The following is a 13,541-nucleotide window of genomic DNA, read 5'->3' as shown; positions in this document are numbered from 1 at the left end:
AAAAAAATGACATAATTTTTTGATTGTGTCCTCCAGTGTCAAAGTGACTACAATTAGCTCTGAATTTTGTCATCCTTTATTCGGGATGTCCCAGTCGTGGGATGGAAAGTGGTAACTCTCCATTGGGCTCCATCACGAATGATGTGGTCCTGCTGTCTGAAATAAATGGACTCCCTTTCCACTGGGACTTGGTTTATCCCAAGAGGCCCCACGCATGGCCAATGGGGCCAGGAGGGGGCAATCTCTCCTGGATTTGTGGACTTGGGCAAAGGACAGAGGGTGGGAAAAGCCACATTCGCCTGTAGTTCGGATATGCCTGAGGGTTCAAGCTGTATCCTGTAGATACCATTTCCATTTAATAAGGAGGCTTCACTGCCTGTTCCAAGCCTGTGGGGTGTTCTTTCCATAACCTGTGGTAAAATAGGCAGTTGCAGTTAAGGGTCATGGGCTCAGGGCCTATGATGGCTTTCTTCTCAACTAGGGCCCAGTCGGCACTAAGATTTGTCTTTTAAGAGAAATCTACCTAAGCCGCTGAGGGTAGTTTGTATTTGAAACACATAGGGAGTTGTTGGCTATCATGTGTGGTCCAAAGACTCCAAGGGGCACAAGACAGTTGCTAGGACTTCCACCATAAAGGGGTCACCAGGCAGATGTGGCATCGCTTGTTGGCTGGTTTTTTTCACATGGGCCTGCTGTTGGGGTGGCCCCCATTCAAACTGAAATGATTTTTTCCGTGACTTTTGTCAATAGATTTTAAAAAGACTATTGTAAATGAATTGTTGCAACCAAATGTTGCAGGCCATGGCCTGATAGTGTGCTGCCAGAATGGAGCTCACTGATTTTGGGTGACTCAGACTCATGTAGGAGACACAATAAAGAATCAATCAAATTACTCTACTTCTCTTGGGCCCATGAAGGTTGTAATACAGTTTTTCTGTTTTGTTTTGTTTTTGCCGCGCCGCATGGCTTGCGGGATCTCTGTTCCTCGACCAGGGATAGAACCCTAGCCACAGCAGTGAAAGGCCAGAATTCTAACCACTAGCCCACCAGGAACTCCATGTAATACAGTTTTAAATTAAAATATTTTATCAACAGTTCTGCTATGTAGATCTCCAAATGCGCAGCTTCTTGAGCCTTCATCTTGTGCATTCTTCAGAGGATCTGAAGTTCACCAATGGAGTTTGAACTAAACTTTCCAATGATATATTATCTAGGTTTGCTGTTCTAACAGAGACAAAACGAACGGCGGTTTAAACAACATACAGTAGTTTTCGCTCACGGATTCAGGTGAAGGTAACACGAGCCCCAGTAGGAAACCACCTTACTGCCCAGGAACTCTGCAATATGAACTTTGTCTCCAAGGGATTTGTGGGAACTGTGGTCCAACAGCTCCGAAGTGGCTCAAGTACTTCCGGTGGAAGAGGGTGGGAACTCGGGCTGTGTTCTCCTCTGGCTTTCTGGGAAGTGTAGTCTACGAGTTCCGTACAGCCTTGGACGCTTCCGCACAGGCGCCGCTGGGACAGGGGAATTGTGGGAAGTGTATCCCCAGCGCAGCCTGGGGGCGGGGTTTCAGGCCCTCTCGCTCTGGGCGGTCAGGTAGTCTCCCTCTCTTCCCTCGCGCTGGTGAGTTGCTTCCGCGTTTTGCGACCCGTGGGAATTTCCCTGGGACCCTGTCCAACCCAGCCATCAATTTGGGGGAAAGAGCTGCTTCAGAGAGCAATGGTTTGAGGGCTGGGACGTGGGCGGTGGTTCCTTTGGGCGGAGTCCTCTGTGTTTGGTGCGGTGGATGGGATCGTTCCTGGCCTGGTTGGAGGGTCTCCAGGGCTCTCGCCTTGAGGACCCATCCCCTAGGCCGTGCACCTAATACCCTGCTCTGTCATTTCCCGCAGTAGAACATTGGGTGAATTACTTAAATTTCTGTCTCTGTTGGTTTCTTGTAAAATTGGGATGACATTCCTACTCTTAAAAAACAAAATTCAGGGAATACTCCGAAGGCCCAGTGGTTAGGACTCCGCGCTTTCACTGTCGAGGGCCGGGGTTCAATCCCTGGTGGGCGAGGTAAGATCCCACAAGCCGCATGGCGGGGCCAAAAACAAAACAAAAAAGGCAAAATCAAACAAAATTCAACTGTGTAAATTTGAAGATCTAATTGGCTTTATGCAACAGTTGGTGAACTGGGCAGCATCCCATCTAGTAAATAGAAGGGTTGTACAAAATGGAAAGTTTTTTTTTTTTTTTTTTTAGTCAGAAGAGTAGGGCAAAGGAATTATTAGTAAAAGAAAAGAAAGGATTATTTTTAGGTCAGGATCTCTTTTTGTGGGGAAGGGAATGGCAAGGGCTTTATCGTGAAGATTGCCTCTTCTCTGGGGGATGGAAATGGGCTTTGTAATAGATTACCTCGTTAGTGCTGGCTATAAAATACCAGCTTGGTTGATTAACATTATATTTCTGTGTAAGGTGGAAACTGCAGTTAAGTCTTGGTTTGCTGTCATGCGGCGGGGTGTAGCAAATGACTCCATTTTGGGCCTTTTTTTTTTTTTTTTAGCCGCCTCCGGGCATGCGGGATCTTAGTTCCCCCCACCAGACATCAAACCCTTGCCCCCTGCAGTGGAAGCACGGAGTCTTAACCACTGGACCACCAGGGAAGTACCGGGCCTGTTCTTTCTTTTTTAACACTACCTTCCTAATACAGTGGTTTGAGAATTAAATGGGATGGTATGAATAAAAGTCTTAATGGAGAAAATGTTCACATATCGAGGTATGGGGCAGTCATTTTAGCTTTGTGTGAGCCAAAGCAGCCTGACTCATGGCCTGTCAAACACAGCACATCTGCTTTAACCATTGAGGTAAAGACTATCCATCTCAAAGATAAGGATAAACAACTCCCTTCCTGTGGCATCTTCCTGCATCTCTCCTCTACCTGAGTATCTTTCCCAGAACAACATAAAACCGTGTTCATTGCAGCTTCCTATATAATGGCAAGTCTAGTACTCATCAGGGATTGTGCCAAAATGCTTATTTAATTCATCCAGGAACACAGCAGTGGTTTGATAAATCGGGTTTATTCGTTGCGGTGAGAGATTACAGCCACCATGGGGAACCATGAGGTGCCACGAGGGTAAGAGGGTGTCAGAAAAAAATCTATTACAGGATTTGGTCTTCGTTTAAGTGTTTTGGGAGAGGGCCTAGGGACACAGGGTTCACTCCGGATTGGATGCTGCCAGAAAGCAAGAGCAATTTTAAGGTTTAGTATCTCAATAAATGTTATATTTTGGGAGAGCAGACTAGAACAAAGATAAAGCTCTAAGTGGTAAAGAAATAGCATCACTCTTTTAGCCAAGAGGAGGATGTTTGGCATTGTGTGGGTGGCACAGTGACCTTGTTTTTGTCTGTCTAAAAATTACGAAGGGGCCTTCTTTTGTCTCACTTTACCGTGGTCTCAGAGAAACCTCATTTGAGGATGGTAGTCTGTGATTTATGTCCCAAAGGAGAATACTATTGGCCTGTGAGTGCCATGCCAGCTTCCAGATGTCAGGAGTATTTTGTTTTTAGTTCTCATTACATTCAACGCACCATTATACAGCCATCTTTTGGAAGGAGTTAGATTTTCAGTGGCTGACATTAGAAAATGACTAGCTTATATTGAGTTTAGAAAAATAGATACAGAACACAAGATTTCATTTAAAAAACGAAGATGTATGTTGATAGGCATATGTATTGACATGTTTACAGAGAGAAAAAAAATCTGGTTATCTTCAAGGGGAAGGAGTCCAAGTGCATCCCCCTCTCCCCCATTTTGCTTTATACTATTTTTAATTGGCTTCCAATAACATGTGTTTTTATTTTTATTTTTTAAATTTTATTTATTTTTGGCTGCGTTGGGTCTTTGTTGCTGTGCGTGGGCTTTCCCTAGTTGCATCGAGCAGGGGCTACTCTTCATTTTGGTGCACAGGCTCCTCATTGCGGTGGCTTCTCTTGTTGTGGATCCCGGGCTGTAGGCGCAGTGGCTTCAGTAGTTGTGGCGCATGGGCTTAGTTGCTCCATAGCATGTGGGATCTTCCGGGACCAGGGCTCAGACCTGTGTCCCCTGCATTGGCAGGCGGATTCTTAACCACTGCGCCACCAGGGAAGTCCCAACATATGTGTTTTTAAATTGCTAACTATAATAAAGATTTTAACCAGAAAATACAAAGGAAAAAACAATATAAAACATCCTCCTTCATCAATAGAATCCTCCTCAGTGCTCTGGCATTTTGGCTTTGGGAGTCAGAATGACTCCAATGCCAAGCTCTTCAGCCTTCATTATGCTTGCTTTGAGATAGCAGACAGTTTCTTAACGTCTCTGAAATTTGGTGTTTTCACCTCCAAAGTAGGGATCATAACTTCATTGAAAAGTTTAAATGAGGGAATAGCACTTTTCCATGAGGACAAGCTTCCACTTTGGCCCTCTCAAGTTGTTTTTCCTGCCAAACCAGTGGTACCACAGGGTCTGGGACCTTCTTCGCTCCTCCTGGTCCCTCCCAAATCATTCTACCTTGCCTATTCTTTGACCTCTCAGTTTTAGCCTCATATTGTCAGATTATATTCAAATTAAACTACTTTCAGTCACCTAGTGTTCCCTAAACAGTCATCCCCCCTTAACTTCTTTTTTATTTAAAAAAAAATTTTGGCTGCGCCCTGCGGCATGCGGGATCTTAGTTCCCAACCAGGGATCAAACCCTTGTCAAGGCCCTGGAGTGGGAACATCCAGTCCTAGCCACTGGACGGCCAAGGAAGTCCCCCACCCTGTTAATTTCTTGAAGATTGCATCTCCTCACTTGTTCCCTTTCCAACAATACTCCTGCCATCATTGGAGGCATTTCGACTTCGGAAAGTCGTGTCTATGGAACATTTTCGCTGGAGGACTCGGGGAAACGTAATGCAGACTCTCAGTGTAGGAATCCGCCTTACCACCCCGGAAGTCGGGACTTGGCGGGATTCTTTCTCTCTGGCATTTTGGGAACCGTAGTCAAGGAGCTTCCCGTAGTCTTCCTGGAAAGTGAGACTCTGGACTGTTTTCCTCGGCATTCTGGGAGATGTAGTCCAGGCACTCTGTAGTCGCTTGCACTTCCGTTCAGGAAGACGGATCTGACGAATTCTGGGAAGTGTAGTCCAGAAGCCTGGTGGACTCGTAGGCACTTCCGTTCCCGGAGTGGGTGGGTTGCAGGTGTGTTTTCTGTGGGCCCGTGCGTCTGTTCTGCGTCTCGCTGGCCCTTGCGAGCTTCCTGGGTCTCTGCTTGGGACGCGCAACCACCTGGCAATCGATTTAGGGAAAAAGAATCCTCGGCGGAGAACGCAGGTGCGGAGGGGCAAGGGCGGCCGTGTGCGTGCTCCTCGGCGGAGCCTCTGTGCGTTTGGGGCGTTCTCGAAATCCCAAGAGGGGACTGGCTCCCCTCGCGTATCCCCTGGATTAGGAGTTTCCGCGGCTCTCACCTCGCCCAATCCGCCTCCCTACACCTTCCACGCGCGCTTCCACTTCCTCGCGTGGGGAGTTAATCTCCCTGTGCCTCCTTTTGCTTTTCTTTAAAATATTAGGACCTTCCTAGTAGAATTGTTTTGGGAATTGAAAAAGGTGGTACAGATAGAAGTCTTAGTTCCTGGCACGTAGTGAATGGTGATCTCTCCTTGGTGTTAATTTCTCGAGGAGCGGTCAGGTCCCCGGTTTAGGGTCAGAAATCCAGCTTCAATGACCCTTGCCCTTCTCTCTGTCTCTGCGTGACGCTGGATAATCCCGGACCCCTTCTGACTTTTTTGGAAGGGAAGGTTCCGGATTGCTCGGGATTGCTTCTAGATTGCTCGGAGGGAGGGGAAGCTTTAACTTTTATCGGGGACGGGGACTCAATCGTGGCACTTCATAGCATTCTTTTTTTCTCCAGCGTGATTTTTCAAAAAGGACCACACGGAGGTAGAGGGAGTGACTCTGAGCTACTGATAGCAAAGCTCCACGTGAGTGGGACTTGACAGTTTTGTTTTACAGTGATCTTCATATCAGTCAGAGAATGTGTAGGATGTGTAATTGGTCATGAGTATTGATAGTAATTAATCCTTAACTGTTAACTTAAGTGATGAGGGCTTTACACAAATAAATACATTATGTCACACCATGGCTCCGTGAAGAAATATTGCTTTTTTCCTGTTCTGAAAAATGAGATTGAGACCCAGGGAGCTGAAAGTTATTTGCCCATAGTCACCCACCAAGTAAGAGGCTGAGCTGGGTTTGGAATTCAGGCAGTCTGAGTCCAGAGCTTGAGTTCATAATCTTTTGGATGTAATTCTCCTTAAGCTTTAGGAACTAGGTGGCATCAAGCAGTTTAGTCAGGATTTGATTGTGAGGGACCTCAAAATCAAATAAAATGGGCTTGGACTTTTCTATGAGTTTTTTAAAATATCGTCAACTATTTTGTTTTACTTGTTACAAATAATATTTCTTATTCTCATAGAACTGTATCATTGTGGAACATTCAGAAATTAAAGAAATTTGAGAGAAAAAAAATTTTTAATTACTTATTAATCCAGGGTGTAAAGAGAGCAACAGTTAAGCTTCTAATGCATTTCTGTTTAGTGATTCTTTTTGTGTATTTGTTTATAAACATTTTACAGATTTTATTTTATCCTCCCTTTCTCAGTGATTTTTCCCTTATGTGTTTTAACTATGGAGATTTCCAAACACTGACAAGAAAGAATAAACTAATGAACTTCCATGTAATTTAATGATCCGTCTTACTATTTTCATTATTATTGTTATTCCTGTGACTGTTTCCTGATTTTTAAGAAAGTTTTTTTTTTTTTTTTTTTTTTTTTTGCGGTATGCGGGCCTCTCAGTTCTGTGGCCTCTCCCGTTGCGGAGCACAGGCTCCGGACGCGCCGGCTCTCCCGTTGCGGAGCACAGGCTCCGGACGCGCAGGCTCAGCGGCCATGGCTCACGGACCCAGCCGCTCCACGACATGTGGGATCTTCCCGGACCGGGGCACGAACCCATGTCCCCTGCATCGGCAGGCGGACTCTCAACCACTGCGCCACCAGGGAAGCCCAAGAAAGTTTTATTTTTACATAATTTTAAACCTATAGCAAAGTTGCAAAAATAGTATAAGGAACTCTCCTATACTTGTTACCTAAATTCACCAATTGTTTACATTTTGCCTGTCTACTCTGTTCCTCCATCAGGAATGTACCTGTATTCAGTGACAGCTCATCTTAGCTTTCTGCATGAAGGAAGCCCACATACCATGAGTAATCAGGAGGTGTCTTGGTAAGAGGGATTTAGGAAAGGCTGACTATAGGATTTTAGCATCTCATACTTGGTAATATTAGACTATTATACTAGATATATTTTTAAAATTTATTTATTTATTTTTGGCTGCGTTGGGTCTTTGTTGCTGCACGTGAGCTTTCTTTAGTTGCGTCAAGCAGGGGCTACTCTTCATTGAGGTGCGCGGGCTTCTCTTGTTGCAGAGCATGGGCTCTAGGCACGCGGGTTCAGTAGTTGTAGCTCGCAGGCTCTAGAGTGCAGGCTCAGTAGTTGTGGCACATGGGCTAAGTTACTCTGTGGCATGTGGGATCTTCCCGGACCAGGGCTCAAACCCGTGTCCCCTGCACTGGCAGGCGGATTCTTAAACCACTGTGCCACCAGGGAAGCCCCTGTACTATATATTATACTAGAGAATAGTGTTTATATATTAGATATCTATTAAGTTATTTCTAATCATAGTTAATAGGTAACAGTAGATAATGCCCGATAGCATATTAGGTAACATACTGTTATATAATCTACATCCTGTATTTTGTTCTGTTTTTCATTGGAAGTCTTCATAACTGGTTTTCCCCTCAGTTCAAAGTCCAATTTTATACCCAGCTCACAGATACAGAGGACAGATTGGTGGTTGCCAGAGACAGGGTGTGGCGGGGGTGGGTGAAATGGATGAGAGTGGTTAAAAGGTTCAAACTTGCAATTATAGAGTAAATAAATCACGGAAATATAATGTACATCATTATGACTCTAGTTAATAATACTGTATTGCTCATTTGAAAGTTTCTAGAAGAGTAGATCCTAAAATTTCTCATCACACACAAAACATAAATTTGTAATTATGTATGGTGATGTATGTTGACTAGATTTATTGTGGTAATCGTTTCACAACATATACAAAACTAGAATGATTATGTTGTACACCTGAAATTAATATTATAAGCCAATTATACCTCAATTTAAAAAGCAATAATAAAGCTCATGCACTTGATCATTTTTAAAAAAGTCCAATTTTATGCCTTGCCTTAAGGTGTATATTTGTTTATAAACATTTTACAAAATTTTTCTCATACTCTTCATAATGTTCTTCTTTGACATGGAGTGATTCTACAGCCTTTGTCTTTTTTGTTCTTGATGCTTTTAGGGAGTATAGAGACAAGTTATTTTGGAGGACCATTTGAGGTTCATCTGATATATTCCATGTTTAGCTTCAGATTACGCATTTTTGGCAGGGATTCCACAGAAGTGGTGAAGTGTCCTCGTCACTGCAACATAGCAGGAGCCAAAGGATATCAGTTTGTCCCTGTATTGGTAAATTCAACTTTGTTTACTAGGCAAAGGTAATGTCTGTCAGATTTCTCCATTGTAAAGTTACTCTTGTTTTTCGGAATTAATAAAGCTTTCTTATGGGGAGATACATTTATTAGTGGGCATTCTACTATAAAGAGAAGCTTCTTCTTTCCCACTTATTTATTTATTCATTTAAATATAAATATTAGTATGGACTCAGGATCCATAAATTAGTATTCTAAATGACATGTAGATTAATAAACATTTATTTTTACCAGCTTGAGGTATATTGTACATATCATAGAATTCACCCACTTGAGATTTACAAATCAATGATTTTTAGTAACTTTGCTGAGTGGTGCAACCATTGCCATAATAATTTGGAACATTTTCATTTCCCCAGTTGGATTCCTTAGTTAACCCCCATTCTCTCCCCAGATACCCAGGCTACCACTAACCTACTTTCTGTCTCCATAGATTTGCCTATTCTGGACATTTCATATAAATGGAATCATACAATATGTAGACTTTGTGTCAGTCTTCTTTTGCTTTCCCACACATTTACAAGGGTTCATCCACATTGTAGCATAATCAGGACTTCATTCCTTTTCATTGATACATAATATTCCATTGTATGGATATGCCACAATTTGTCTGTTCTTTCACGCATAGGCCAACATTTTGGTTGTTTCCAGATTTAGGTTATTATGAATAATGCTGCTGTGAACATTCACATGCTCATTCACAAGAAGCATCTGCATGGGTGACTGGTGACCCAGGTCACTCTTTCATGTCTTTTTTCTGCCTTCCAGACACTCTGCCAGGTGCAGTTCTGACCTCCCAGGATCTGTGTAACTCAGGACTGTGCCCATCCCCAGACACAGGAGGAAACATGACCATGTTCAAGGTGAGTAGGGCCCACCTTTCTCACTTTTAAAGTTCCATCTCATTACTCAGACTGTTGCACGTTTGTCTTGGGATGACTTAAGCAGAACAAGAGACATGGGAGGGCCTGTTCTCCTCCCAGCTCTTAAGTTGTCCCTTTGAGTTTTCATTGCATTTGTTTTTATTGTTTATTTTGTGTTATTATTATTTATTTTATAGAGTAGAAAAATGACTAGAAATGAACAACTCTCTCACTTCACTACTTCCCTCCTGACAAACAAGCTGTTTTTATTTTCTCTTACTCTTTTTCTCATGTGTATTCATAACTCTTTTGTATTTATGGTGTACATTTAATTTTAAATTGTAACTTCTTTCCTTTAATATTAGATAACGTTCATTTTTTTAATGGATACAACATATTTGTCATTGAATTGATGTACGTTTTTATTTTATTTTTTTTGTACCCTTTTATTTATAACTGCTTCCCACTTGTAGCCATTTAGATGGTTTAGGAATTTGACTGTTCTAAGCAACCCTGCAGTGACAGCTTTCCTACATTAAATCCCCCCCCCCCACCAAATCAGTTCTGAAAACAGTCTGTCAGTTTTTTCTCCTTACTGTACTGTGAGCTCAGTATAGAAAGAGTACATTTGATATGTGTCATGCTGGCTGTTTTCTAGGTAGAATATCCAAATACAAGCATGGCGCAGCCCTAACTTGCTTTGCACAAACATATTTGGAGGTTTTCACACAGGAAGAGCTGGATTCTGTCTTCCCCAGGCCTGAGTCATGGCTTGTGTATATTTTATTTATTGGTCCTTTTTTGTTCTTTTATGTATTAACCAGTTTGACTAAAGTAGTATGTAACCTTAGCTTAAAATGTCCAATGATACTAGATTTGCCAGTAACTTGCGTTCTGTTTCTGCATTTACTCTTTAGAGCAGATGCATGAGGAGATTTTGTCTCATTTTCTTCTTAAACACTTGAAATATGAGACACCTGCTCACGTTGACACAGGAAACCAAGGGTCGGGAATGCTAAGCAGTCTGCTTAAGTGAAAGATAAACAAGAAGAAAGAGTTCATTTGAGACCTGTGTCTTGTAGTGTTGTGGTCTGGAGGGCCTTTTGAGTGATGATTTCCACAGTCAGTAGGTGGCGCTGCTCCTCCCCGACCCCTTTCCTGGGTTGCATCTCTTCTCTTTCTGCATCTCTCCTCTACCTGAGTACCGCCGCAGGTACTCTGAGATACTCAGCGCTCCAGGCACACAGAGACAGCAGTTAGCACAGTCATTGTATAAAATCTTCAAATTCCTCTGTGGCAAAAGATACCTTACATGGTATTACCAGAAAAAATAGCAACCAGGGGCAAAAGTATTTACCAAACGGATTCCAAAAAAAAGACAAAATCCAGAATAAAGAATCTTATACATAGAACAAAGGAAAAAATCTAGCAGAATATGAATGAGGACATGAACAGATATGTTAAAGAGGACAGATACAGATGGTTAATAAACATCTGGAAAGGTATTTGTATTAATTTATAATCAGATAAGTGGGAATACTAAAGCAAATTGTTCTTCCAAATCAGATTACAAAACCCGTGGGAAAATTTATAACCTCTTGGCCAATATATGGAGATTCAGGGTACTTGTACTCTCTTCAAAGATTAGGGAAGTAGGAAAAAAATTGGGAAGAAAATCTGCCATTATATAATTTTATAATTTATATTTTTAATATGTAATTAAAAATATAATTTTAAATATGCCTATTTTGATATTTTAATTTTCATTTGCATTTATTTATTTATGTATTTATTTATTTTTGGCCACGTTGGGTCTTCGTTGCTGCGTGTGAGCTTTCTCTAGTTGTGGTGAGTGGGGGCTACTCTTCGTTGCAGTGCGCAGGCTTCTCATTGCAGTGGCTTCTCTTGCTGCGGAGCACAGGCTCTAGGCTCACGAGCTTCAGTAGTTGTGGCACACGGGCTCAGTAGTTGTGGCTCACGGGCTCTAGAGCGCAGGCTCAGTAGTTGTGGCGCACGGGCTTAGTTGCTTCGCGGCATGTGGGATCTTCCCGGACCAGGGATTGAACCTGTGTCCCCTGCATTGGCAGGTAGATTCTTAACCACTGCACCACCAGGGAAGTCCTGCAATTATTTTTAAATAATGAGGGAAATAAGATCTACAAAAATGATGTTCTTTGCAGGATGGATTATAAAGAGAAAAATATGTAAAATTAAATATGCTTTATTTAGAACAGGTAAATGTAGATCAGCAGTTCTCTGGAATAATACGCAGCCATGAAATGGGATGAAATAGGTGTTGATAATGATAATATGAAGGAATAATAAGAGTAATAGCAAATGTTTATCAGGCACTTACTCTGTGCCACATACTCTTCCAAATACCATAGATATTCCCTTGTTTAATCCTTGAAAGAACTCTGTCATGTAAGGACCATTATACAGAGAGGAAACTCAGGCACATAGGCAAGCTTGTCCAAAGCCACGCAGCTAGTAAGGGTAAGGGCCATGCAGACCTTTGGGAATCATGCCAAGGCATGCTGGATCCAGAACATGACACTGAATGCTGCAATTAAGAGACACAGTGTGTGCAAGATGGGAACCCATGTCTCTAGGAAGATCCTGGAACCAAGACTCTTCAGTCTGTGGAACTCAGAGAGTAGAAGTGTTGCTACCAGAGCCCTTTACCAAGCAAGAAATCCTTCAATAGGAAAATCTGGCTTCTAGCAGCATGAGTAGCTTATATGCACTCTAATTCAAGTCTAGCCAGTCAGCTTCCAAGTTTGAAATTCCCCTGACCCCTTAAATTTTGCCCCAGACGCTGGATCGAGGAAACAGTCTTGAGAGCCTTGCCTCCTGTCTCCTTGTTGGTTGACCTCGCCATAAAGCTTTTTCTCAAAAAAAAAAAAAAAAAAAGTGTACCTTGAGGTTACATAGGGTGAACTACATCGATGTCCCACACAGGTTACTAAAAGCTTGTTAGCTTGGCAGACAATAAAGAAAAGTGGTAGCTTTTCTATCACAGCAGGGTTCGTGTGTGTGAGAGGAAGAAGGCCATTGCTGTCAAATATGTTTGGACTAAACTGTGAAATTCTTCTGGGGACAATTGGCAATATTTAACAAAAAGTAAAATGCATGTAGTCCAGGGTATATATTTAGGGTTTGGGGAGGCTTACTTGTAAGTAGACCCAATGAGGGCGCAAAATAAATACAAGGATGGTTGTCACTGCCACACTTTTGGTGAGGCGGAGGAAAATCAGTGTGTGACATTGGCAGGATGAAAGGAGAAGGTCTGGGAAGTCTACAGATTTGACTGAAGTCCCTCAGAATCTGGGCTCACTTCCCTCCCACCCTCTCCATCTTCTCAGCACTGTCCCTTTTCCTTCTTTCTTTTTTGTTTTTTAAATATTTATTTATTTATTTGGTTGCGTTGGGTCTTAGTTGTGGCAGGCGGGCTCCTTAGTTGTGGCTCACCGGCTCCTTAGTTGTGGCATGCGAACTCTTAGTTATGGCATGCATGTGGGATCTAGTTCCCGGACCAGAGATCGAACCTGGGCCCCTTGCTTTGGGAGCGCGGAGTCTTAACCACTGTGCTACCAGGCAAGCCCCAGCTGTCCCCTTTCAAGTGGCCATTGGTTGTAAGATTGAGGCTACATGTGTTTGGTATCGTAGGAGGCGGTGACCTTCAAGGATGTGGCTGTGACCTTCACGGAGGAAGAGCTGGGGCTGCTGGACTCCACCCAGAGGAAGCTGTACCAGGAAGTGATGCTGGAGAACTTCCGGAACCTAGTCTCAGTAGGTGAGGACAGGCACCCTCTCTAACCTAATGTCAGCTCCCCGGTTTGGCTTTGTGTCCTCAGGTGTTGAAGGCTTTGGGGGTCTTGAAACGGTTCTCTGCATTTGGGGACCTCACTTTTGTACCAACAATTTTTTTTTTTTTTTTTTGTGGTATGCGGTCCTCCCTCTGTTGTGGCCTCTCCCGTTGCGGAGCACAGGCTCCGGACGCGCAGGCTCAGCGGCCATGGCTCACGGGCCCAGCCGCTCCGCGGCATGTGGGATCCT

General features: G+C 43.1%; 1 protein-coding gene across 9 annotated transcripts in view; it reads left to right on the top strand.

Moving 5' to 3' along the window:
* The first annotated feature begins 1,592 nt into the window (after window positions 1–1,592).
* The window catches only part of LOC114483837 (zinc finger protein 234-like), a 19,470-nt gene continuing 7,521 nt past the window's right edge, over window positions 1,593–13,541 (top strand). Inside the window, exons 1-5 of one of the 9 annotated variants that reach the window (XM_055079344.1) lie at window positions 5,192–5,206; window positions 5,916–5,985; window positions 7,204–7,288; window positions 9,388–9,482; window positions 13,152–13,278. In XM_055079344.1, the coding sequence (XP_054935319.1) occupies window positions 9,468–9,482; window positions 13,152–13,278 (142 nt within the window). In that variant the 5' untranslated portion in view covers window positions 5,192–5,206; window positions 5,916–5,985; window positions 7,204–7,288; window positions 9,388–9,467. The other 8 variants (XM_028478244.2, XM_007107723.4, XM_007107724.4 and 5 more) reach the window with 8 other exon arrangements.

The sequence above is a fragment of the Physeter macrocephalus genome, chromosome 17 (genome assembly GCF_002837175.3).
Source record: "Physeter macrocephalus isolate SW-GA chromosome 17, ASM283717v5, whole genome shotgun sequence".
Taxonomy (NCBI): domain Eukaryota; kingdom Metazoa; phylum Chordata; class Mammalia; order Artiodactyla; family Physeteridae; genus Physeter; species Physeter macrocephalus.
The sequence above is the reverse complement of the archived record's forward strand: the minus strand, read 5'-3'. Positions and strand labels throughout refer to the sequence as shown.